General features: G+C 37.9%; 1 protein-coding gene across 8 annotated transcripts; it reads left to right on the top strand.

The window, feature by feature from the left end:
• The first annotated feature begins 10 nt into the window (after positions 1–10).
• SPDL1 (spindle apparatus coiled-coil protein 1) lies at positions 11–23025 on the top strand. Of its 8 annotated transcripts, XM_056349661.1 has the most exons (14): positions 11–127; positions 694–751; positions 1981–2029; positions 3874–4057; positions 6188–6364; positions 6673–6867; positions 7176–7325; positions 7989–8087; positions 8976–9086; positions 11696–11836; positions 13376–13485; positions 14738–14925; positions 15859–16204; positions 22140–23025. In XM_056349661.1, the coding sequence occupies exons 4-14, from the start codon at positions 3899–3901 to the stop codon at positions 22285–22287; spliced, it is 1824 nt and encodes a 607-aa protein (XP_056205636.1). In that variant the 5' UTR covers positions 11–127; positions 694–751; positions 1981–2029; positions 3874–3898; the 3' UTR covers positions 22288–23025. The 8 variants fall into 8 exon arrangements, with proteins under 8 accessions (XP_056205636.1, XP_056205630.1, XP_056205631.1 ...); XM_056349655.1 differs by lacking the exon at positions 22140–23025 and having other exon boundaries at positions 15859–22133; XM_056349656.1 differs by lacking the exon at positions 22140–23025 and having other exon boundaries at positions 3871–4057; positions 15859–22133.
• Positions 23026–24156: the final 1131 nt, after the last annotated feature.

Genomic DNA, 24156 nt, shown 5'->3' with positions numbered 1-24156 from the left:
ACAGCTGCTCTCGCGAGATCTGGCGCGGTGGCGTCGTGGAGGCGCGTTTGAACTGTGGGAGCGGCGCCGGCCGGCGGGCGGGGATAGCGGTGCGCGGCGTGGGCGCTGCGAGGGGTTCTCCTCTCCGGTAAGGGGGGGGCGGGTCTTCTCTCCGGGGGGCTGGGGCTGGCTTCGTGGTCGCTTCTCTGCAGCGGCGGGGCTCCGTGTTTTGGGGGGGTGCGTGTGCGTGTGCAGGAGGACTCCTGTCCCCCTCCCCACCTTTCGTGCTGCGGCGTCTGGGAATCCGTGGCCTCCTTCAGCCAGCGCCTGCCCGTGCCGCCTCTCCTGTGGCCCCTGAGGTGCCGCGGCGGGGGAGTGCACCCGCCCTGCGCCCCCTTCGCCCGCTGGGGTGGCAGTATGGGCAGGGGACGATGTCCTGCGAAGCCGAGCCCGAGGGTGAGTCATCGCCTGGCTGCCTCGGCAGGGCCTGGCGGGGGCGCGGCGGCCGCCGGTGGGGGGACCCGCGGTAACGGCCCGCGGTAACGGCCCGCGGGGGTTACGCAGCGAGCAGGGCGCCGCGCCGTGCGAGCCAAGCGCCGGCGGAGCCAGCCGGGGGTTTACCGGCTCCCGACTGAAAGGTCAGCTTGTAATCTGATTTTCTTTTTTTTTTGGGTTTTTTTTTCTTCTTCTTTTTCTAATATTTGCCCACCCAAGAGCGTGTTTTGTGGAAGTTGTATAGCCCTGCAGTGTTTCAGCTTGAGCGTGGAACACGGTAGGTGAAGAAATGGACTTGTTTAAGGAACTGCATTGAATTGTGATGGGAATACCTGCCTTAAGGGAAGGAAACGATCTTGCTAACGATGGTAGTGATCAGAAGACTGTGCAGGTGCTTCTGAATAAATCAGAAAGTATGTGGCCGTTAGGAATAGCTCTTTATTAGTTTTTAAATTTTTTAAATTATTATTTACATACCGTAAACCACCCTTAGGAATAGCAGTTTAACTAGAAGAACAGTCGTAGAGCGGGAGAGAAAAGTTTGCATGCCAGGAGAGCGCCTTTTGGTATCCTACCCTATTATTTTTATCAGTGAGTACTTAAATGGTTGAATACTCAAGGTCTGGACCCCTCAGCACAGAATAATGCATCATGAAATGTTTGAAGGTAGCTGGTCAAAAGTGAGTAACTCTTGTAACTCTTGGTAGACCAAATGGAGACTGATTTCTATTATTTCCACCCCCACCTGCTCACCTTACTACCAGTTTATTTTATCTTAAAACATTATTTTCAGGATGGTTTACTTGACCTAAAGTGTAACTAAATTGCAGGCAATTACTTCCCTGTATAACAATACATACGGCTTTGTGGGCAGAGCTACCTGGACTTGTCCGATCGATTTAATTCAAAACTGACAAATAAAAAATGGAGGATGTCTGTGCTCCGAAAGGCACACTTGCTGTTTCCCCTAGTAGTTGGCAAGGAATGTGTGAATAGGAAAGCTATTTCTCTTTTGCTTCATACTTCTGCTATAAAACTAAAGAAAAGCCTAAGGTCTTTTTTTTTTTTTATGTCATCCAGCAAATGATTTATTAGGAGTTCAAAGATATTGTATGTGAAACTGGAGGAGAACATAGAAAAGATATGGATGGGGCTAGTAGGGAGCAAGATAAAAATCCATGAACAGCCCTTAAAAATTATGTATGCTAGGAGAAGGTGACCCTGGGTGTTGCCAGTTTACTTTCCCCCAGGCCAGTTGCAGAGTATCTATCCTTTGGCAATATTGCCTGGTCTGGCTGTTTGTAAACTATCTGACAGCTGCCTCAACTAAGATTTGAATAAGATTTGCATTTCTATGGGGTTTTAGCTTGTGATCTGCATTTTCATGAGACAGCCACAGGCCTTAAGCCATTTCTGCAAAAAGAAATGCTATTAAGGACTGTGCTATAATGGCAGTTTATGCTCATCTGGACTAGACAACTACTGCGTTTTTTTTCTTTCTTTTAGAGGTGGAGTAGAAGAAGAAGGTCAAGAAAGACTTAAATGGACTTCTGAGGTAAAACGTTAGTTAAAAATGTTACTCAATGTAACTTAGTAAGCTAGGAGCAATCATATTGCTCTGTTGCCTCTATACCGTTTGATAAGAAAGTCAAGCTATTTTTAAAATACTGTTTATGAAGTGAAATTAGGATGGATTAATCTTTATAATGCACACCAGGAGTGGTTGCCTATATATTTGTATTGCTACATCCTACTGTTAAAATTTGATGGTTAAATGGTATACATTGTAACCGTCCTTGGATGGGTAATTGTTGACTCTTAGTTTTAGGTTTGCAAAAATCCTGTCTTTCACTGGCATATGTTAACATAAGTGTGCAAAACCAGTATTTGAAGTGTTGCAGTGGTTAATGTTGAAAAAGTGATGGTTTGGAGCCTGGCTGGGTAAAGTCTCTTTGTATGCATTAAACCTGGATAACAACAGCAAGTGACGAACAATGCAAAAAACAGAATATGATAATTTCTATCTTGTACTTCTGAAAGGAATTAGCACAGTTTTGGCATGATGTACTTCTGCATGTTAAATTTATTTTTCTTTTACAGGAAACTCCTGTAAAAAGTCCTAGTGGAGTTACCCATATTGAATAAAAGTTAGCCAAAAAAAATAATCAAAAAAACCAAAGGCTGTATGTTACAAAAATGACTCTTAAAAATAAACTTTCCTGTATTGAGCTGTGAAAGTTGCTCTTGATTAAAACCAACATCTTGCTAATTTTCATAAAAATAATGTATGTGCCAGTAAGGAATGGCAATAACTAAATTGCTTATGTAAAAAGAAAAAAACACAGCAGGTCTTCAGTGAAGAACTACTTTAATCTTGAAGTTATATAGAAGTTATGAACCACCCTGGCTTGGAAAAATCAGCTGCAGATATATATATATATATGTATATCTTTGTTACTGCATACCTTCTGAAAGAACTCTTGGCTTATGTTGTTCAGAAGCCTGAGTAGCTTAGCATTTTCTGTCTTAATAGGATTTTTTGCAGTGTGCTGGTTTAGTAGATTTGGGAGCAAGCAGTCATACAAGCTTATGGTTTTAATTTGACTTGCCTTTTATTTTTAAAAGTATTTTGTTTGTTTGGATTTATTTTGCCTTAACTTTTTGCAACATTTATCTTTACCTGTGTCTTTTGTTCCGATTCAAAGAAATGTGTGAATTTTCTGAAACATGTGACAAAGAGATGGTTATTTAGGTTACCTGTAGCAACTGATGTTTAAAGTGGAAAACAGTCATGAAAGACTCCATTAAACACTTAATATAAATGAATAAAAATACCTGATTTAAAATTCCATATATTTTAACAGGGCTTCTATTTCTGACTCTTGCCTTCAACTACCTTTATCTGTTTCTGTATCCCAAATAATCTTATTAGGGGTAAACTATCCTGCTAACATAGCTGCCTACATGAATCCTAAGTGTTATTTGTGTACATGAGAAATGCTATACTTAGTGTGGCTTTATTTATAATACTGGAGGAAATAGTTGGTGATAAGCGTAAGTATTTTTACAAAGCTCTTTCCTAGCCTTCTCTTGTATATGGCAAGATAGCTATATACTAGATTAACTCTGGTCCTAGCGTGCTAGGAAACCAGGTTGGGTACGCAGGAGTTGTTTTGCTGCATGCTATTAGTTATGACATAGTCAGATGTTAACCAAGTTTATGGAGAAATAGTTATTATTTTACTGTTCACAGAACTGTTTGTTCATGAGCTATCTTTTTTGTCTTGTAGTAATGCAAAAATATATCCTTGAATCCTGATCAAGGAAGGAAATCAATAACTTCTTCCAGATTAACTGCTGTAACTTCAATATATTTTTTTCATCATTTTGTGTTAGCAGTATTGAAGCAACAAAAGGAAGAAACATGGAGACAGAGACCATTTTAAATCTGAAAAAACAACTGAGGGAAGCAGAGAATGAGCAAAGAAAGGCAGCACAATATGGCTTGCATTTGTTGGAGTCCCATAGTGAAGTTCAAAATCAGTTGGATCAAGCACGCCGTGAATTGACTGAGAAAACTGAGGTGATGTTTTAAACTTGAAGTAGAAAAAGCAGTCAAGAACTTTGTTTTATTTTAACTATTTTCTGAATATCACAGGTGTTTGAAGTCTCTTTTAGAGTTTAGTATAATTTTAATAAACCCTTTTAGTTTAAGTACTTGTAGGGAGGCCTTTTTATTTCTGCTCTGAGGTATTGAGCATAACTTTATCTAACTGGGACAGGATTTGATAGCTAATTATGCATCAAGTATTCAGTACCATGTAGAATTAATTACCCTTAACGTAAAACAAATAGTAAGTGCTAAAGTAAATTTGTTTTAGAGCATGTGTTTTGGGCATGTTTAGCAATTAACTCATGTCATGCTTGCCCTGTAAGATTTGTTATCATGTGAAGCGGTAAAAGGAATGCTAGCAGCAAGAGTGTAAAATTACTGTCTTCTGTAGTGAAGTATTTCAATTTTCTAAATACTGAGGGATTCTGAATTTATTAGTACGTTTCTTTACAGCTCAGAAAAGAGTAGTGTAGTGTTGAAATATAGAGTTATTATTTAGTCAGCTGGTTTTCTTCTTCGTAATTGTTCAAGAAAATTCTAATTGGAAAAGTCTCTTCCATTTGTCATGAACATTTTAATTTTGATACTTGTTTGGTTTCAGTCGGCCCGTGCTTCAGAAATACTGTTTCTCTTAATTTAGCCTGTTTCTGGATGTGTATCCATTCTTTCCCTTGTGATACAGCTAAAATGTTTGAGGTTTTGTTGTAGTTTTTAGTTTGGTGTTTGTTTCTTGTTTTTAAACAGCTGGAGAGTTGAGAGTACCCTGCTGTTTTGAATGAACACTAACTTATTTCGATCAGTTTTGCTGTTGGTAAGGTTAGTGCAAGATAGGCAGCTGGAAAGCACAAGTCGTAAGGAAGGCAGGGCAGGATCATATTTTTCTGCTGACTGCCTGAGATGGTAGCTACTGTGTTGTGAAGCTGCATCCGTAGGTTGTAATCCTATGTTATAGGCTAGAACAAAGTTATGAGCTAAGCTACTGTGAATCAGATCCGTTAGTAACTGATTACAAGGGGAAAAGGAAGGAATTATGTGGTTACATACAGTAGAATAACATCTTGTGTGGGAACTATGGTTATTCAACAGATTGTTTTGAGCTTTTTAAGCTGTGGCTCTCCTCTTTGGAATCTGAGAGCCAAAGCAATTACTGTGAACACAAGTGTAAGTTTTAACAGCAGGCACAAGAAACTTTCAGAAAAATCTACTTTTTTGTAGAAGTCTGTAGATGTTTCTGCCTTTCCTGGATCTGGCCAGCACTGCTCTCCCAACCCTTTTCTGTGCACTGTCTTTGAGTTAAAATTCTTGTCCTATATATGTGAGAGCTAAAGCATGTCTTTGATACGCTGGTGTTCAGGCCACAGAGGTCAATTTCATACCTGGCAGCTTTTAGTTTTGTTACGTGCCTTTTTTTTTAATTCTGGCTTGTGTTTTAATATTATTTTATTAAAAAAAAATCCTGCATCTTTAAATTGATTTGGTTTTGGTATTTACCTCTTCTACTTTCAAGACTCTTCTTACTTTTTCTTATTAACTGTTAGCTGAATGGAAGAGTAAAATGAAGCTGCCCTTTATAATTAGCAAACATATACAATTGGGCATAGAGAAAAGCTGATTAAAAAGGAATCCTGCAGTCTGGAAGGGTTGATGGGGTTTATTAAAAACAGTAAACAATTCAGATGTTCCTACCAAACACTGAACCCAGCTGTTCTGCAGTAGGAGAACACTGGATGGGCTGTAACAGTTTTTAATATAATTGTGTCCAATGGTGGTAGAAAGGACATGTAAGCTCTTGCTAAATTTCTTTGTCACACTTGCAAAACAGGTGCCTGCACCCTTCATGTTGGGTGCAAAGAAATATATGATTTCCCTAAGGAAGGCAATATTACCCAACCAAATGAATTGTAAAACTTGAGAGCAGTTTTTTGGGGTTTTTTTGGAACATGAGTATGACAATTCCCCAATTCGGACTACAAAAAGAGGTTGAATGAGCTACAAGTTTCAGGCTTTTATTGTGTTGGTTCTGACCCTGTATTTAGTACGTTGTTCCCTAAGCATTTAGGAATATTACCTCTAGGTTTATTAGTATGTTATTTCTTTCAGAAATTTGAGCAAGACAAATACTCTCTTCAAAGAGAAATTGATCTCAAGAATCGAATGTTGGAAAGCTTGAATTTTGAATGCGAGTCCCTTAAGCAACAGCAAAATGTGCAACTGGATAAACAGAAAGAACAGCTTGCTAGAGTCTATGGACGAGAAATCAGTGACCTTAAAAACAAGGTTTGGCAACTAATAAACAGTTAAAAGGTTGCTTATAGGATTTTAAAGACTATGTATTTAACTCATAATTGCACACTTAATACCAATGAAATCTAATAAATAGTTATAGAGGGGCTTGTTTAGCTGTTTTTTAACAAACATCTGCATAGTTATGTTGTGAATTACATCACACTTCAAAAGATGTTTTTAAAAGTTTACTCGTAAGGTGTATTTCTGACATTTTCTGTAATTAGAACAGTGTCAAAAGTATTGTGCTTTTCAAGAACTTATTATAAAATCGTACAACTTAGTTGTCAACTGTCTTTAAGTTGGAAAACCTGAAAGCAGAACTAGATGAAACCCGACTCTCGGAGAAACAATTGAGACACAAAGTGGATCATCAGAAGGAAATAATTGCTGCCAAATCAGAAGAACTACATATGATGTCTGAACGTGTACATGAGACCATGTCTTCAGAAATGCTCAGTCTTCAGATAGAACTCACTGAACTAGAAAGTGTGAAGGTGTGTGACTAATACCTAATTACTTAGAATATAGGCTAGTTAAAGATAACATTCTGTGCTTTTGCTCATTTCATTATTTCATTTTTAGATGCTTTGTGTATATTGCTCCTTTATGATTGGCTTACTAGTAAGACAATATGCACAGACCAAATAATAGCCTTAACAAGATTTTAATATAACTTCAAGATAATAATTTGTATTGAAAGTAATTACTACTAACAGACCTGTTTGGTTCACTTGGGCCTGCTTTTCTAAAAATTGTTTTAAAATGTTTTTATTATGTACGTGATTTTTTTGTTGTTGTTTAGGCCAATATTGAAGAAAAGCTGAATGAGCTGCAGTACAGTAAAGAACAATTAGAACTCCTAAACAGTAACTTACATAATCAGCTGGAGCGTGTACAAGGAGAAAAAGAAGAAAGGGAAAAAGAAATTGTTTATTACTGTAATGAGTTAGAGGTATTGTCTTAATTTTACTCAACAGTGGTAGATAATCTTTGACTTCCACAAGTTGTGGTTAACTTGTCAGTGAAACACCAGGAGTTTTGTGAGAGGAGTTCTGAAGGAGGGAGGGGAAAAAGAAGTTGGGAGGGTGGGTGGGGGAAGGACATCGGCTAGTAATGTTTGGTATTGCCTGTTGCTAAATACTGTCTATATTGGCCTTTCTTTTGTGGAAGGCTGGGTATGGACACCCTTTGCATGGCAGTGTTCTGCCTCGCAGCAGGACCTTCTCACAGGTCACTGGTACAATTCTCATTTTTTATTTTAAGTTCCTACTGAATGCCTTGGAAAGCTTTGTACTGGGGAGTAGAGGATATGTGGCAAAAAAACACAGCAAGGCTAATAGTCTCAATACCACTGATCCATTGATAAATATCAAAGTTTCCCTTTAAAGATTTGAGTTGTGCTTTTGTCCTGAAGGACAAATGGAATGTTAAGCCTTTTAGTGAAACAAAATCGATTGTCTCTGTGTAGAGCTGTATGCATGGTTTAAGTACTGCAGTACAATATAATCTGTGCTGAAGGTATAGGAAATGAAAAAGAGGTAAAGCTATTTGATTCATTCATATATGCAGTACATCAGATGCTTAAGTGACTAAGATTCTCTTTGCTTTAATCCAGAAAGCTCATGAAGCTAATCAAGAGCTTCAGGTTCAGCTGGATCAGGCAGTGCAACAATCTTTGGACCCTGCAAGTAAAGGCAATTCTCTCTTTGCTGAGGTACAATTATGTCACAGATAACTGAGAATATACAGAGAAGAAATAATTCCTTGACTTTTTATTTCTTATATTGCATTGAAAATAGTAGAGTATCTGTACCTAATCTGGCCAGCATGAATCTTTATTCCTCAAATACTACTTCAGTGTTGAACTATCTAGGAACTGAGCTATGGAAAACAGTTTTTATGTGCACTCTGAGTTTGAGGACTTATAAACTTAATGGAATCACTTTAAGTTACCTGGCTATCAATATAGAAGTTGGGAGTGAGGGTTCGTGACAGTTCTGTTGCCGCTCTTAGCTCCAAGTAGTTTTGTTGAGCTGGTAAGCCTTCTTTAATGCGGAAGATAGTATGTGAAATAATAAAAAATGTTGATAAAAGCTGTCTTTTAAAAACATGCTGAAAATGTCTGGATGTGTGAACATTTGGGAGGGTTTTAGAATAAGAGTTTAGCTGCTGTTAAATGCGTAAGAAGTTACTCTGTTTCCTGACAAAACCCAGGAAATGGGTTGAATTGGTACACAGGGTTTTTTGGGGGTTTTTTGTTGGTTTTTTTTTTTTTTTTTAAACCCTATTTGTTCTGATGCCTGTGGACAAAACTATTTGCAGCTACACTGAAGCATATGAAATGTTCTTTTACTTTATTTTGATATCAAAAGAACAAAAAAACCCCATTGTGCCTTACTGATTGGGCTTCAGCTGCTACAGCAGTCTTTAACTTTTATCTTGGAGGTTATGGTAATAGCTTATATTTTCAAATATTGTTGCTGGAAAAGCAGTATTTGTAGAATGAATATCAGTTGTTTGGCAACATCTCCTTGTAAAACTCATCATCCAAGTGACAAGTGTTATAATTTTTGTAGTAATAATTGTTAACAATGTTCTGTAGGTGGAGGACCGTAGGGCAGAAATGGAACGACAGCTGATCAGTGTGAAAATAAAATATCAGTCACTACAAAAACAGCATGCATTCACTAGAGAACAATTGCAAAGAATGAAGGTATGACCATTACTGTAATACTCCAGGGTTTCCTTGGGGTCTGGTGAGGCAATGCTTTAGTACACAGGCAAGAGGATTTGATGATTGTTATGATGTAGTAGCCTGGGGGGAGGGAAATGGGAGAAAAAACAAGTGAGACTGTTGTGCTATTTGACTTCAACAGTACCTCGGTGTTTTTCTGTTGCTATTAGTGCTTCTACCTTATCCTAGAAGTCCAAGTTATCTGAAGGCACTGTGTTTGCTTACTGTTTTTAAATGGATAAAAGTAAAATGCAACTCTTGTCAGTCAAACTAGCATTCGATTTGTCTCAGTGATTCTCTTCTTACCTAATCCTTGTACTACATGAATCATTTACTTGTGTATTAACAGTGGTTGTCAGGAAAGAATGTAAAGGAAAGGGCAGGCTTGTACTTGGTCCTCTGATCATTGTTCCGTTTCGGCCCACCCCCCAATTTTGCTTTCTTGTTTTTATATTTGTCCATACATTTCTGGCTTTCCCCTATCTTTAGTGTGAGAAGAAGTCCTACCTTCTGTCAGAACTATTTAATTTAGACTACATTTCTATAGGATGGGAGCCTGTTGGGTAATACTGTTGAGAACTAATAGCAGTGTTGAGAACTAATAGCAGAGACTGATTTACAAGATAACGTAAAGGGGATGCTGCAAAAGTGCCAACTCTTTTTATGTTGGTCTTCTGGTTTTCCAACACAAGATTAGATGCTTTCATTTTGCAGTCTGAGAGGCATGCTTAAACAGCAAGAGTGATGATAATGAGTAATACTTAAGATACAGGTTTGTGTTACCTAGCTTTTGTGGAGAAGTAGTTTGAAAATAATCGAAACGACATTCTTAAAGGATGGGAAAACTACCTATCCAGCAAATTAATTCTCTTTTCCTAAAATCTGACCTTGAGAGCTAAAGATGGAGCTAAATACATGAGATTTGAGTGAGTAAAATGATTAAATAGACTCTTCAGAAACTTTCTTGTAATGTGAGGGTAGGTCAGTTGTACTGATTGAATAGTCATAGAAACATTCCTAATACTGAAGACATTCACCAGGAACCAAGGCAAATTGGTATCCCTGTTCTTCTATTCAATGTTTTTATTTGAATTTCAGTTTTTACTCATTTTCTCCCATAACATTTCTTTCAGTATAGATATTGGAGATGGGTAGTTTGTTGGGACAGCTATTTTGCTGAAGCTGCCATCTTAGATCTCTCCTAGGACCCTCTCTGCTTTGTGTTGCATTGCAATGCTGTGTGTGAAAGCTCAATTTATAGTTAACTGATCTTTTCAGTCAGGAGCTGATTCCCACATTATAGCTAACTGTTGTTGCAGCTTTAGTTGTTGGAATGTCTGAATGTGGTATTTGCTGATGACTTCTTAAGATCTGACTGCTGAACAGAATGTAAACAGTACTGTGAAAGTTTTACCATGTCTAGTGTATTGCCCACAGTATCCCTTCTTTTTTTTTTTTTTTTTAACGTTTCTGTTCTTTGTTTTTTATGTAGATCAACTGTGACTTGCAGTTCTGACACTAAACAAGTGGGCTTTTAAATGAAAGGGGAAAAGGTTAGGTGTCCGCAGGCTTGGGAAATGTAAGAATAGTTTTAGTCAGCCAGTAGGGTTTAAAATGTTACCTCCCTTATGTCTTACAGAAGCTATGAGGAGGAGATGATTGAATATTTTTTTAGCTCTTGTCTGTGTACAGAATAATCAATATATTTTACTTCACAGGAGATTCTGTAGGGTAAATGCTCTTCTCTCGCTTTCTCTGTTCATCTGTAGTCTAATTTTTTTCAGTTGATCCCTTCTCTGTGACTCCTACAGTGTTACCTTATTCATACTGGCAAGACTGGTAAAAAGTTACCACTAACACCCTGCTAAGTCTTTCCGTTACTGCATTGCATATTGTTTCTCCAGTTGTTTAAATGTCTGATGTATCACTTCTAACTGAATGTGTTAAGGCCCTTCTGCTATGATACTATTACAGTAACAGCATCAGAAAAATTGGCTATAAATCAAGACTTCTTTGATAAACGTCTCCTTTTGTAATGTCAGGTGGTGTTCCTTTCCTTGAAAGGATGTGTTACACTGAAGGAGTAGAAGCTGAAATTCTTGGATTAATATTACAGATGGCAAACTCAGTGTTACCTGTACCTTAGAACCTGAACTGTAACAACAACAACAAAAAAGTTTTAAAACTCATTGTTTTTCCCCCAGTGAGTTCTTGATAGATGATTTTAGCTCTGATAAGCAAGCCTGAACTGTAGTTTGGTTCTAGGTGACTCTGTGTTTACAGTTTGAATGTGAAATCTTGTGTGTGTCGTTGACAGTACGTTTTATAGGTTCCTTAGTCAACACCGAGAAAGCGATGACACCTCAGTACTACTGTTCAGTAAGTTTTCAGCTGTCCTAAAGATTTTTAGTGTCAACCTATGATGATAACTGTGAAGATTACTGAGTTTAAGCATCCAGTGTGCTTCTGTATTCAGGATTAGAATGACAAGGCTTAAGTACCCTAACCGTTCTGGGTAAGAGACTGAGATTTTCAGTCACTTAACCCAGTATTTATTGTAAAGATATTATTTTTGCCTTTTTTTCCAGATGCAAATGGCTACACTGCTACAGATGAAAGTCTCTCAGGCAGAATATGAGCAGCTGGAACGCTTACAGTCAATGGTGGAACAGAAGAACGGTGAGGTAGAAGACCTTCTTTTCAAAGTGAGACAGCTAGAAAAATTTAAGGTATGTGGTCTGTAATTCAGTGGAAAAGTCATAATCGGAAGCTAAAACATGAGAACAAAAGCAATTATGAAAGCTATCTGAAGGCCATGTTCAGGTTTGAGAAGGGTTTCGAAGGCTACTCGTACCTTAATTAGACCCAAGTTCCATTTTACAGCTGGAGAACATATGCTTCTGAGGTTCAGAGAAGCAGAAAATGCTGTATGACCCAACCCCCAGTTTGGATAAACAATTCTCACTTCACCTTCTTCTTTTATATAGTTACCGGTAGTGTTTAAATTCAGTCACTTGGTAAAAGTCCACTCTGCTATGACACCTGATTTTGTTTTATTTTTTTCTCTTGAAGGACGTAATGGTTTCATACTTCTACTGTGTGTACTTAAGCTTTATCACTTTTTAGTCTCTCAACTATATTGGATTTCTTGGATATTTGTTTCCTTAATGTGTCGTATCTTTGCAGTTGAAGCATGCTCTTTCCTAGAAAAACTGAATTGCTTAATCATCCTTGTAAAACAATCTTTTCAATCCTCTTATGCAACTTGATAGTATCTTGTCAAAGTTTTGGAAGGTGTGAAATACATGAAAACACTTGTATGCACTATTGTAATGTTACTGATGTTTGTGTGCATACAGAATGAAAAAATGTAGCCTTTCTTACGGACTGGACTCATTTGGACCTTTCTTAAATGGCTTTGGAATGTAAACTGAGGTGTATAAGCTTATGCATTAGCATTATGCTTTCCAGGATAGTGTCCTCTATTCTGCACTTAACTGAAGTGGCATAAAACTAGGCTTAACCTGTTTTAGTAAGCAACTGAGACATTTGATTGCTTTCCTAACTTGCTTGTGTATAAGCTTGATCTGCATTTATTTTTCTCTCTGCTATAAATAAGTAGTGTCAGGAAATAAAATGATTGATTCCACCATCAAAAGTATCTGTACTCAAATGACTGACAGAAGCCTATGAGATCTGTGGGACAGTACTAAATCTGAGTACTGCCTTTTCAGAAAAAAACACAAACCAAAACCCCTAGAATGTCACATGGTACTGATGTATTGTATGGAGAGTTTATTGCATTTATGGCACCTTTACTATTAACCAGTTTTCTCATCTAGAAGATGTAACTTGCTTTGAGATTCTGGCTACTGGGTAACAAGGCTTGTATTTCTTCGGGGTCTAGCTGCTGATGCTTGGAAATAAAGGCTGTAACCAATTCCTTGTGGGTTAACTAAATATCCTGTATTTTCAAGTAAAGAGGAAGATAACTGTTCTGCAATGCTATTTGGAAACCTTCTGGGGTTGAGAACTTGCTTTTAAAATTTCATTCTCTTTCAGACAATGAGAGAACTGTCAAGTTTCAGTGTTATTTGACATGTGTAACAAATGAGGAAGTACTCAGAGGATCTGAGCTCTCTTGTATGTTTAAATGTTTCTGTGATGAGTCTTCTCCATAGAAGTGTGTGGAAAACTAAGGGCTAAGCTAATGTACATCTGAAAGGCCACTATTTGACAACATGACTTTTTTTTTTTTTGTGTGTCAGACTTTATATGAGAATATGGAAGAATCCAGACCTAGGAGTAGCCCAAAGGAAGGAGAGTCAGAAGATGGTTACTATACAGATTTACTGCTGCTGAAACTTGACAAGTCAAAGTACGTACTTAATGGTCTGAGGCCTGGATGTTCATTGTAGTCTGGTTATCTTCCAGCCACTTCTTCTTATTCTTCCTTTTTAGTCACTGTTTGTGTGTAGTCCACTGACTGCATGTGCAAATGTGCTCCTTGTCTCAGTTTGTAATGCTGTGGAACTGTCTTACCTTCATTCAGGACTGAGACCTGTTTGTCATTTTTCTTGTTCTTGCTAAAGATAGCAGCAGAACTATTTCATACTGCTGTTTCTTCTAGAAACATTGTTAATACCAGATACAAGATAAATGAGAACTTAAAATTTTTTTAAAAAATTAACCTCTAAGGGAATTGTTTGAAGCTTCTTAAAGTCTATAGGCTTGAATGTATTTCTTTTGTAAAAATAGCCAGATAATAACATTTGAAATGTTTTATTGGGACCACTTAGTTTAGATGTATTCTTTGGCTAGTGGATTCCATATCTATTAATTAGCAAGTCCATAGTGTTTTGGCCTCAGGACTGTATTTAAGCCCTCAGATGCAAATATTGCACTCGAAGCAGGAGGTAATGGTCTGCTATGGGAATTCCTGAGAAGTCTGTCACTAGCTGCTGTTGCTGTTAGGAGAAACTGGTGTGATCTGGGTACCTTAATTAAAGAGCATTGAGGAATGGTGATTCAGTGCTTATGATGTGGAAGTCAATGGCCTCTGAAACAGAGGCAAGGACATGCACTGAGTATTAAGAGAATTATTTTTGTGTTGGTTGCTTAGAGTAACACTGTAAAGCTTGCATTGTCAGTTATAGAAGTAGTTATATTAATTTATACACAGGGTAGAAAAACCCCAATGAAACAGTGAATTTTTAGGTTAGGAATGGTTCCTCAAACCAGTTATGTATAAAAACCAGTTATGTATGCATGTGTGCATTGTTCAGCATACAGCTTTGTTTTTAACAAGCATTCTGTCTCTGGTAACTAAACTCACTGCTCTAGGTCAAGTTCAAGAGAAAACTTGCCTTGTACTGGAATAGGTCTCTTTCATTTCCTACTAGTGTGTAAATATAAAAAGACTTTTATGTAAAGTCACTGAGTGCTTAGTTGATTCTGTATCTGCTGCTTTACTTAAAAAAAACCCCAACAACAAACCAGCCAAACCAAATAAATACCCTGCCACCGCACCCCCCCCCCCCCCCCCAAAAAAAAACCCAAACCCAAAACCCAACAAGAAAAACCATTAAAAGAAACCATGTCTGAGTGACTGTATTTTCTTCCTACCCCAGGAAGGAAACAGAAACCTTGAAAAATGAACTATCCTTGCAGAGGATGAAAGCGCTGTATGAAAGCCAAAGGGTTCTGGAAGTTGAAAGGAAACTCTTTGCAATTGAGAGGCGTTTGCAAGCTTGTCAGAGTGATAATATGAACTTGCGAGTTAAGCTGGATGAGCTACAAATGAAATATGAACCTGGAGGTAAATGCTACTTTTCCATATGGGGGGAAAAAAAGTAAAAATCTGATCTTCTCAGCTTTCAAGTTGAATAACATTAGACAGGAGGACATTGAGTTCGTTCCAGATATAAACTAATTTTTAAATGGCTCCCTTTTTGATAATAACCTGGTCCAAAACCTGCTGAAGTAGTAAAAGCCCTACCTTGCTCAAGGACCTTACTTCAATATGTATACTAATACTAATTTTAGAAGACTGAAAGAGTACGAATTAGTGTTCAGAGGCTTTATAGGCTAGCTAGGTGACCATTTGAAGTAGGTGGGAACAAGTTCTCAGGAGGTGATTTTCCTAATAGTAGCAGTATCTCACAGTTGATGAGAACTACCAGCTTTGTGCATGTAGGCAGCTGTGATAGGAGCTTTGTCATAAGTGCGAAGCATTTAGAAGAAAAACTGTTTGATGGCTTTGGTTAATATCCTGAAGAACAGCTGATGCCTGGCTATCTGCAGAAACAAGGGAGTTGCAGCTATGGAGGAAGATAAATGGGGAACCAGATGGGTGAATTGGTTTTGGTACTTGTCCATACCTAAAGGATTTAATTTTAAAATCTTAGTTGTGGGAGCTTAACTCAGCAGGCTCTAAATGGAAATAAAATACTTAAGCATATTCATGTAGGTCAGAGCATCTATCTGAAAGCCTTAAAGGTAGAGTGGGTGGGGGAGAAAGAGATTTTTATTTCTTTTTTTTTTTTTCTTCTTCTTCAAGCTAACTTCTATTGGGGTGCTTTCTTACTGAGAACAGATTATATGAAGGGACATCCTTTAAGGGATCTAAGTTGTCTATTCAAAGATCTTTAGTCATGGGAAATGTTCTTCATTAGTTTTATTATGAACATGTTGGTGGACAAGCTAACTCCAGCTTTGCTTGTGTACAAAAAATATATTCATTTTTTCTTAGAAATTTTTAAAGACACTGAAATTAAAAAGGAGATAGAGAACATTCCAGTGGATGCTACTTCTGAATACTTGGACAGCAAAAATACTTCAGCAAGCGAAGCTGCTCTCACTCAGTCACCACTTAAGGAAGAAACAAAGATAACTTCCAAGAACTTGGAGAAAAGTGATCCTTTTCCAAAAACACGTATTCTTGAAGCACCACAAATAAATATCGCCTTTCAAGCACTGCAAAAAGTAGTTGTACCTGAAAGAGGAAGAAAGAGAGTTAAAAGTGAAGATGACAACCATGATGCCTCTACTTCATGTAGCAGGAGTGGAAGTAATTCCTTGACTTCAGCTGCCCCCAGGTCAGTGTCAGCTTCTGTCTATGGTCAAGGCAATCAGCAGAGACCTGCATCTCTTTTCTTTCGCTGCCTGAACTATGCTATCCAATTCTTTATCTGTTTCCTCAGTGTTGCATGCAGTGTAATTCCTCAGTTGCGGCTACCTACGCTGAACATCTCAATACCTTTTAGAAAGACTAAAATGATGACTAATGAAAAAGACTCTTGAAACTGTAAAATATCTGAAATAATTTTCCCATTACTTGCAAATGTTTAAGGTGTGCAGATAGCATGACGGCTTGCTTGGTTTGCTCTGACTTCAGAAATAGGAATGCTGCATTCTTGGTCCCTTCAAAGCTGCCACACACTGGTGTTACATATCAAAGTAACAAAGGCAATAGGTACCATGCTTCAGTTCGCTACCTAATTTCAGCTCTCATCAACTTTCAGACTCAGCTAAAAGCCTGAAAGTTATTTAAATTCAGTAATTCTTAACTTGAGTTGACAGAATTTGCATTGTACAGGATAATAGACAATGATGCTATTTATGTTGGCCGACAACTGACTTCTGTAAGCTGAATGCCTGATAATTAGCAAAACAACTACTAAATTAAGATCATTTTTCCCCCCGAACTGAGAAATTAAGTTACTTTTTGATAGATGTTAAATTAACTTAGACAAGTAATTAGCTCCAACCTCTTTATCTTGGTAAAAGGAATGCGGATTATTTTTTTTCAGCTGATGCTTTTGTATTCTGTTCATATTCGTAATCTTCATAAACAGGTGTTATGGAGGAGAAAAAATCTGGGATAGTCTAGATGTTTTTGAGCTTATGACTTGCTAATGTCTGCTAGTAAAAATAGTTTATTTAATCTAGAATGACAGTAGCTTCAAAGATTAAGGCGTAACACATGGAAATCTGTACAGTATATCAAAAATTAATGGCATTCAAAGGTAATTGGATTGATATTTTGACTCCCAGATCAGTAGATCAGTTAAGGTTGCATTAGATACAATTAACAGTTTTAAATAGTACAATCTTCTGAAAGAGTCTGGATGGAATATAGCAGAAATAGCTATTTCAGTACCTATGTCAAAATATGCCGGGAGTGTTACTGAGGAGGAAGGATCAGGGAGGTCAGATGTGGGTGGTGCAAGTTGAGAGGGAGGACTGGAAAATTTAGTGACGATACGTGTACAGAACATTGTCACAACACGGAAGAACAGATAGCATGTGACCTGGGTGTGAAAAGTTTTAACTTATTTCCTCATATTTCTTTTGGAAAGGAAGATAGTGTCTGCCAGTAGGAAGTTGTTGAAAATAGTTTATGTGAACTGATGAAGGGGTAAACCTACTGGAGAGTGGGTGAGGAGGAGAAATCACTTTGATGTTTGAAAGCAAAAGGAGTGGAAAAAGTGGAAGAGGAAGATGGAGTTGTAGTTCAGAGGGGGGTTCTAATCTTCCATCTGTTGCTGTTGGTTGAAATAAGGAACAAGACATAAATCAGTAGATTTTAAAACAAACACCCCACCAACACAAGGACAAAAAACCTCCACAAAACTCCATATAAAAGCTTTTAAGCAATGGTGGTATGAACCTGTGAAAGGCAAATCCAGGCACAAGGTTCTGTTCATGTTTCTGATTGTGTTAGGAACTACTAAATCCCCAGTTAATGATGTTAGGATAATGGTGAGGATTTACTTAACACCCTCATCTGTTGTGATTTATTGTGAAATAAGAAGTCACGATAAAATCTGAGTGTTTGAGAGATTGGGTTTCTAAACACTGCAAGCACCTCTGGATTTTTGTGATGGATGTGGCCAGACCCTGTGTAGGAATACAGTTAAATGCAAAGGCGCAAAAAATACTGGCAACTTGAGCAGGAATGTGCGCCTGAAAATTGAGAATTTGGGAGAGGAAAAAAAATTGGCATATGCATGATGGGTAGTTGTCAGTGTTTCACCTTGGGTTAAGTAAAATGTGATGCTGTGGCTGAAAAGGCTATTGTGGTCATTGTGGGGTTTTTTTGAACTTGAGTAGTTTTTGTGCAATAATTAGTGTAGCTCTTTCATTATCAGTCCATGAAATGTGACAACGGAAAGAGCTGAAATAACTGTGAAAGGATTGCAAACTTCATTTCTAGAAAATGATGTTTGAAAAGCTTTGTCAGCTTAAGAGATGATGTAGTAGTAGTCAGAAGTGATCTGTATGTACTTGTTTGGGTGACAGATTCACTTGTTTGAGGTCTTGCTTGCTAATGTGATTTAAGCAAGGCAGAACTAGGTAACTGAACTAACACCATAAGTATGTATCTGTAGTGCATGTGTGTATACTTACAAAAGTGTAAAGGCAGTAAACTTTGGAATACTTCATTAGGTGATGGTACTGATTAGGTTATGGTATGTTCTCAACACTCATGTACTAGTTGAGACTAAAGATCTAAATATTAAATATTTAAGTGAGTATTATTAATTATCAATTGCTATTGTAATTCAGGTAATGCGAAGGTTATAGGTAGTGATAGCTCTTGTTAGGCCAACTGGTCAATAAAAAGATACACTCCTGTATTGAAGTGCTTTTCTTAACTGCTGAAACAGCAAATTCTGACCCTTGCTGCCCAACTTAGTTTGCATTCACCTTTGAGGTTGTTTGCTTTAGTTTGATCTGAAGAAAGGCTTGTGTGCCTAAGACCTTATTTGCTCTTTTATTGAGTTGGATTACATAGACCAAATCTGCCTCATTTGGACTTTGTTCAAATGCCTAGAGCCATTTGGCTCAGCAGGAGGTCTGGGTAACTAGTATTCTCTCTGGCGTTTTAGTCATGCCATTCATCCTCAGGAAGTAAAGCTCCATCTGATGAGACTAGTTGATCTTCCTCAAATGAGTAGAAGGAACCTCCATTACATCTCACTTTGGGAGTCTACAGAGTCAAAACTTGATAGAATCATGTTGTAGTTTCACGAGCATTTGTTTTTGTTGTGGTGTTGTTTTGTTTTTTTTTTAAGTGGAAGTGTTTTAACTGTCATCTTTCTGAGCCATCCATTTCCCTGTGCAACTCTTCATGAAATGTGATGATGCTGTAAGGGGTGGTCTGTGAGCTGGCTTGGTATGAGGACTGTGGTGGGTTAACTTTGGCTTGCTGTCAGATGCCCACCCAGCTGCTCTCACTCCCCCACTTGAACAGGATGAGGTATCAATTGGTCATGGGCAACACAGACTTGATTTGGGGAAGATTAGTTCATAGCCATTTAAAACTAATGGGACAGTGAGAAAGGAAAAAAAAAAACCCACCACAACTTCCCCCTAACACCAGCCCCCCTTCTCGGGCTCCACTTCGGTCCCTCATTCCCAGTTTCTGCTGCCTCCTCCCTGAGTGACACAGGCGGAATAAGGTTTGCGGTTGGTTCATAGCACTCTGCTCCTGTGTTATAGCAAAGGTTAGTAGAAAAGGATTACGATATGGACTGGCTGATTTTTTTTAACTCCATGAGACTTGATTTCAGAACAAGATGCTCAGCTTTTAACTTGGGAGTCTGTTAAATGAACTCATTCATTTGTCCCTTGTTATATGTACCAGCCTGTAGACATGATCTATTACACATTAGTAAAACTTGTATTTTATAAAAAAAAAAAAAAAAAAATTCAGTATGGCAATGAAAACACGGTTTAGCAACTTGTAGGCTGTAGAATAATTGGTCCTGAAGCATTTGCAGACCAACTACAGGATACTCAGAATGAAAGAGTAGATTTTCTTGGATTGTCTGTTCGTTGTCGCATTAAAGCTCCATTATTTGAATTTTCAGGCATTTCTGAAATGCCATAAACTCACTGCCATAAACTAAGGTTTTTATAAGTGAAGCAAATTATGGCAATCTATTGCTGATCCAGATGAAAGCTGTAATTAACTGAAGTGTAGCTTGCATACATGGAATGGCTTATTTGTTTTATCTACACAGGTCAGTCACACCCCTGATAAATTAGGTATTTATTAGTATAGTTCTAGTCTTAGGAAGTTAGCTTATGTTATGCTGACTTGCATAAACATTTTGGTGTGTATTCAAAGCATAAAAAGATTATTGTTTTCTTTCTTCAAATAATTAATTCTAATAGCTGCTTAGTTTCATAAAAAGAATGTGATGTTTCTGATGTGAATTTGGTTTCCAGTGTTGTTACACTATATGCTAACAGAATTACCCAATACTGTAAAAGGGGAGTATTTTGTATAAATCTCGTTCTGCTGCTTTGGAACATAATTTGTCAATTCAATGCTTATTTGGCCTTTCGGTTTGAGTTCTTGCTTTGTTCTGTGTTTTTATAGGGAATTCTTGTTGGAAATTTTGGCCACTAGAGTACTGGTTTTGGTGGCCTTGAACAGAGGTTGTTCTAAGGCAGAAGAGCAGAGGGTCAAATGGAGAGACTCTACCCTAGGAACAGATGCGCAGACACAAGCTCTCCATCCCTAGTTACAGCTGCCAGGGGAGCACAGGCTGAGCTGTAGACCAGAAGACAATTACTAAGAATATGCTTTTCCTCCTTCCTTGAGTAATGGGTTCTTGTTGTAACCACCAACAAATGGCTACTTGCAAGTAGCAGCACATCGAAAATGGAGGGAGCTGGGGGAAGGCTGACTATGGACAAAAAATGGTTAGTCTTCGGAATTATATGTGTGGATTTAATGCAGAGCAAAAGGTGGAGTAAACACCGCTGACCTGGAGGAGATGCTCAGCAAAGCATACTGCTCTTTAGCCTGAGACAGTGCTTATAGGAAATAATATGCAGGTTGCTTGCAGTGGATAAGAATAGTTTATTTGATAATCTGTGCGTAAAGATGAACTGAGGAGTGGGGGTGTGTGTGTGAATCTGTAGCTATGTTCCCCAAACATTTTTGTTACAGCTCCTTTTGTAGTCCTCATTTCATCTGCATCTCTCAGTATCGCAAATAGATCTCTAATAACTGGGTAGGAGCTATTCTTGTTTGGAAAAACTGCCACTGAAAGCAGCTGTAGATTGTTTTGGGCTGCTCTCTGGAGGCTCTTGACAGCACTAGAAATCCACATGGTCACTAGAGAGAATTGCTTTCGACAGGTATGGTGAGCAACTGGCATATAATTTCTGCTGGTATGTAAAGTGATGTTTAATTGGGAACTCCATTTTCCCATAACTTGTTTTGCCGTGGAAATAATTGTACTAGTCAAATGGCTGTGGGTGATTTGGTTGAGTAAATGCCATTATTTATCAATTAGTTCTAATGACACATTTGTAGTTTTTTAAGTAATTCTTAAATAATCAAAGCATCTGATGGTGCTTAGGTGTCTCGGTACTGGTTTTTAACTTCCCTCTTTAACAGCAATGTGGCAGTTGTATTCCCATTTACGTTCTTAGCAGAACTAAAACCTGTCAGTGGACAAATGATGCGGAACCTGAACATTTCTTTCAAACAACTTCTTTTCAGATATTCAGGCATTAAGATAAAGGCAGTAGCAGTGCAGAACTATGTTGGAAACCAGGGTAGTTGCATCAAGCTGTAGTCCTTTTCTTGGTGTTAAAGCAAAATTCTTGACTTCTAGCAACATAATACAAATGCGATGGACTTTTCACTTGGAGTTGTGCTTTTGTGGACTTGATCTCCTTTATGTGCATGGCACAACCACTGTTTTTCTTAGTTATTTCAAAGGCTGTTCCAACCAGCTAATGCTTCCAGTAATCTTTTTACCAAACATTTCGGCATGTGGCAGGGGGTGGGGGGAAGCCTATACTTTAAAGTGATGACATGTGAATAGGACTGATGTAAAAACACTTCATTGTCGTCTTGTTTTACCCTTAAATGCTGTTTCCTCTGTCTTTGTGTGTGGATGGTCTTGTATGCCACTTGGCTTGTTGATTTTGCTTAAAGCTCTTACTTTAGCACTGTTTTTTTATTAACTAAATATGTATTTAGAATGGTTGCTTTGCCTGTAGGTTAACAGCTGAATCCAGCTTTGAAACTACGGAAAAAGAAGATACGAAAGAAAATAATGTCACGCCTGAGAAGAAAATAAAGAAAAAATACACAACATATTATGTATGTCCTAAGCCAACTTCTGAAGTACAATGCGCTCAGCAATAGAAAGTACGTTTCTGGAAGCAACCTGAACAACTTGGAGTCCTGCTTCAGTAGGAAGTACTGAGTAAACTTGTATCACACATAGATGTACAGATTCCTCACTTAGATACTGATCTGCCTTGTTTTATGAAGAGTATGATTGCATTAATGAGTGTTGCTCTTGTGATACTGTAACTTCCCACCGGGCACCTGTTAGGTTCCCTGGCAGAATGACCTGAAGTGTTGCCTTGTCTTGAACCTTGGCCAAGTCTCTAGCCATGTGTTAATTGTTATTTGTTTGAAGCACAGTGCTATCCTAAAATATAAGAATTTGTTACAGAAGTTTCATTATATGCTAAGATAGGGATAGGGGTCAACCCTGAGCAAGACAGACTAGACAGTGTTTATGGAGAAGTCTGCTAAGTCATGTGATCCTTCTTCCAGTTCCAGGATTCAGAGTTCTTGACGCTTTTCCCCCAATGTGTAATTGTTCAACTTTCAGACTGACCTGATTGCAAAGGTGCATGTGAACTTTTTATGCATTTTGTGGGACTGTTCTTTTGAAACTCCATAAATTCTTGTATTTTTACTAATATTTAAAATAAACCTTTCTTTCTCTTCCTTTCTAAAATGTAGTCTCTATAACATTTAAGAGAAAATATTTATTTAAAGCTGTCCATTTTTTGATTGAGAGGTAAGGTATTTTGTAAAAAGTTATGTTTAGAAAAATATTACTATTCAATAAAAGCTAAGAAATTGTAATGCGTGTGCTGTGTGGTGTTGTGTTCTTAGGAGATAAAAATTAACTTGATGGTGCTTCCTGCTGAATAATAGAGAGCATTTAAGCTAGTTCCATTGATATCTCTCCCACACTGGCATTTATATGGAAGTTTAAGGTTACTTCGTTTGATTCATTATATTACAGTTTAAGCTCCCTCTAGTGAATGGGTTAGCCGCTTTCTGAGTAAAAAACTCAGTAGTTAAGATGAAAGCTTTTTAAGGCTTCTCCTTTCAAATCCATTAAGGAAAAAAAATCTTGAGGAAGAATCTTACAACCCGGTGGGTTTTAGGTTTGACAGCTTGATACACTCTATGTTAACTTCCATGGGTGCTTTGGAATCCAAGACTCCCAACATATCTTTGTATTTAAACAGGTAAACTTCAAACTCAGGTCAGATACTGCTAGTCAGCACTGAGATAGTAAAGGTAAAAATGCTATATAAAGATTTTTTTAAAATTATTTGTCACAGCTTTGGTCAAATTGCAGTTTCATTTGGTAGCTTGCGCTGTACTAGTGGTGCTGACTGATTTTATTAATTTTTTTCTCTCCACCGCCACCAGAACACTTCTAGATTGTATACAAATGTACCTTACAAATAGAGTTTTGAGTTAAAGCATCTGTTGTAGGAACATGATGCTGAATGTTAGAGGTTTGTGGTGGGGGGCAAGGCAATCTCTTCCATACAATTTTGTCGGTAGCTTTTGGAGGAATTATGAACTACATGTCTCTTTATGAATCTGTTTAATGTACTTGTCTCCACTTTTTGGACATGTTGTTTAGAGTTGTGCCAGTTCAGAAGTGATGACTGGAGTTTTACCTATGACTGTGCACGTGGGTGACATTACCTTGTCAGTCATTTATCTCAACATGCTGAACTGCAACATTCTGAGTCACGGCAGAGGTGACTAAAGATGTGGTAAAGTGAACTTAAATGAGCTTATGTGGCTTGTTGTTTTCCAGTGCAGTTTGAACTTGTTATCAGTCCATTTCCACCTAAATTTAGGCACGGCCTGTTGCCTGTTGCTGTTGAACAAAGTAATTGTAAATCCATGCATTGTAGAATCTAATTGCATCACTTCATCAATCTAAGAAATTTACTATCTATCCAAATA

This window comes from Falco biarmicus, chromosome 8, assembly GCF_023638135.1.
Source record: "Falco biarmicus isolate bFalBia1 chromosome 8, bFalBia1.pri, whole genome shotgun sequence".
NCBI lineage: Eukaryota > Metazoa > Chordata > Aves > Falconiformes > Falconidae > Falco > Falco biarmicus.
This window is presented reverse-complemented; position numbering and strand designations above follow the sequence as displayed.

Coding starts and splice junctions, on each gene's coding strand:
- SPDL1 (XM_056349655.1), top strand. CDS start 3,899: ATGGAGACAGAGACCATTTTAAATCTGAAAAAACAACTGAGGGAAGCA. Junction 11,837..13,375: donor GACAGCTAGAAAAATTTAAG/GTATGTGGTCTG, acceptor TTTGTGTGTCAG/ACTTTATATGAGAATATGGA. Junction 14,926..15,858: donor AATGAAATATGAACCTGGAG/GTAAATGCTACT, acceptor ATTTTTTCTTAG/AAATTTTTAAAGACACTGAA.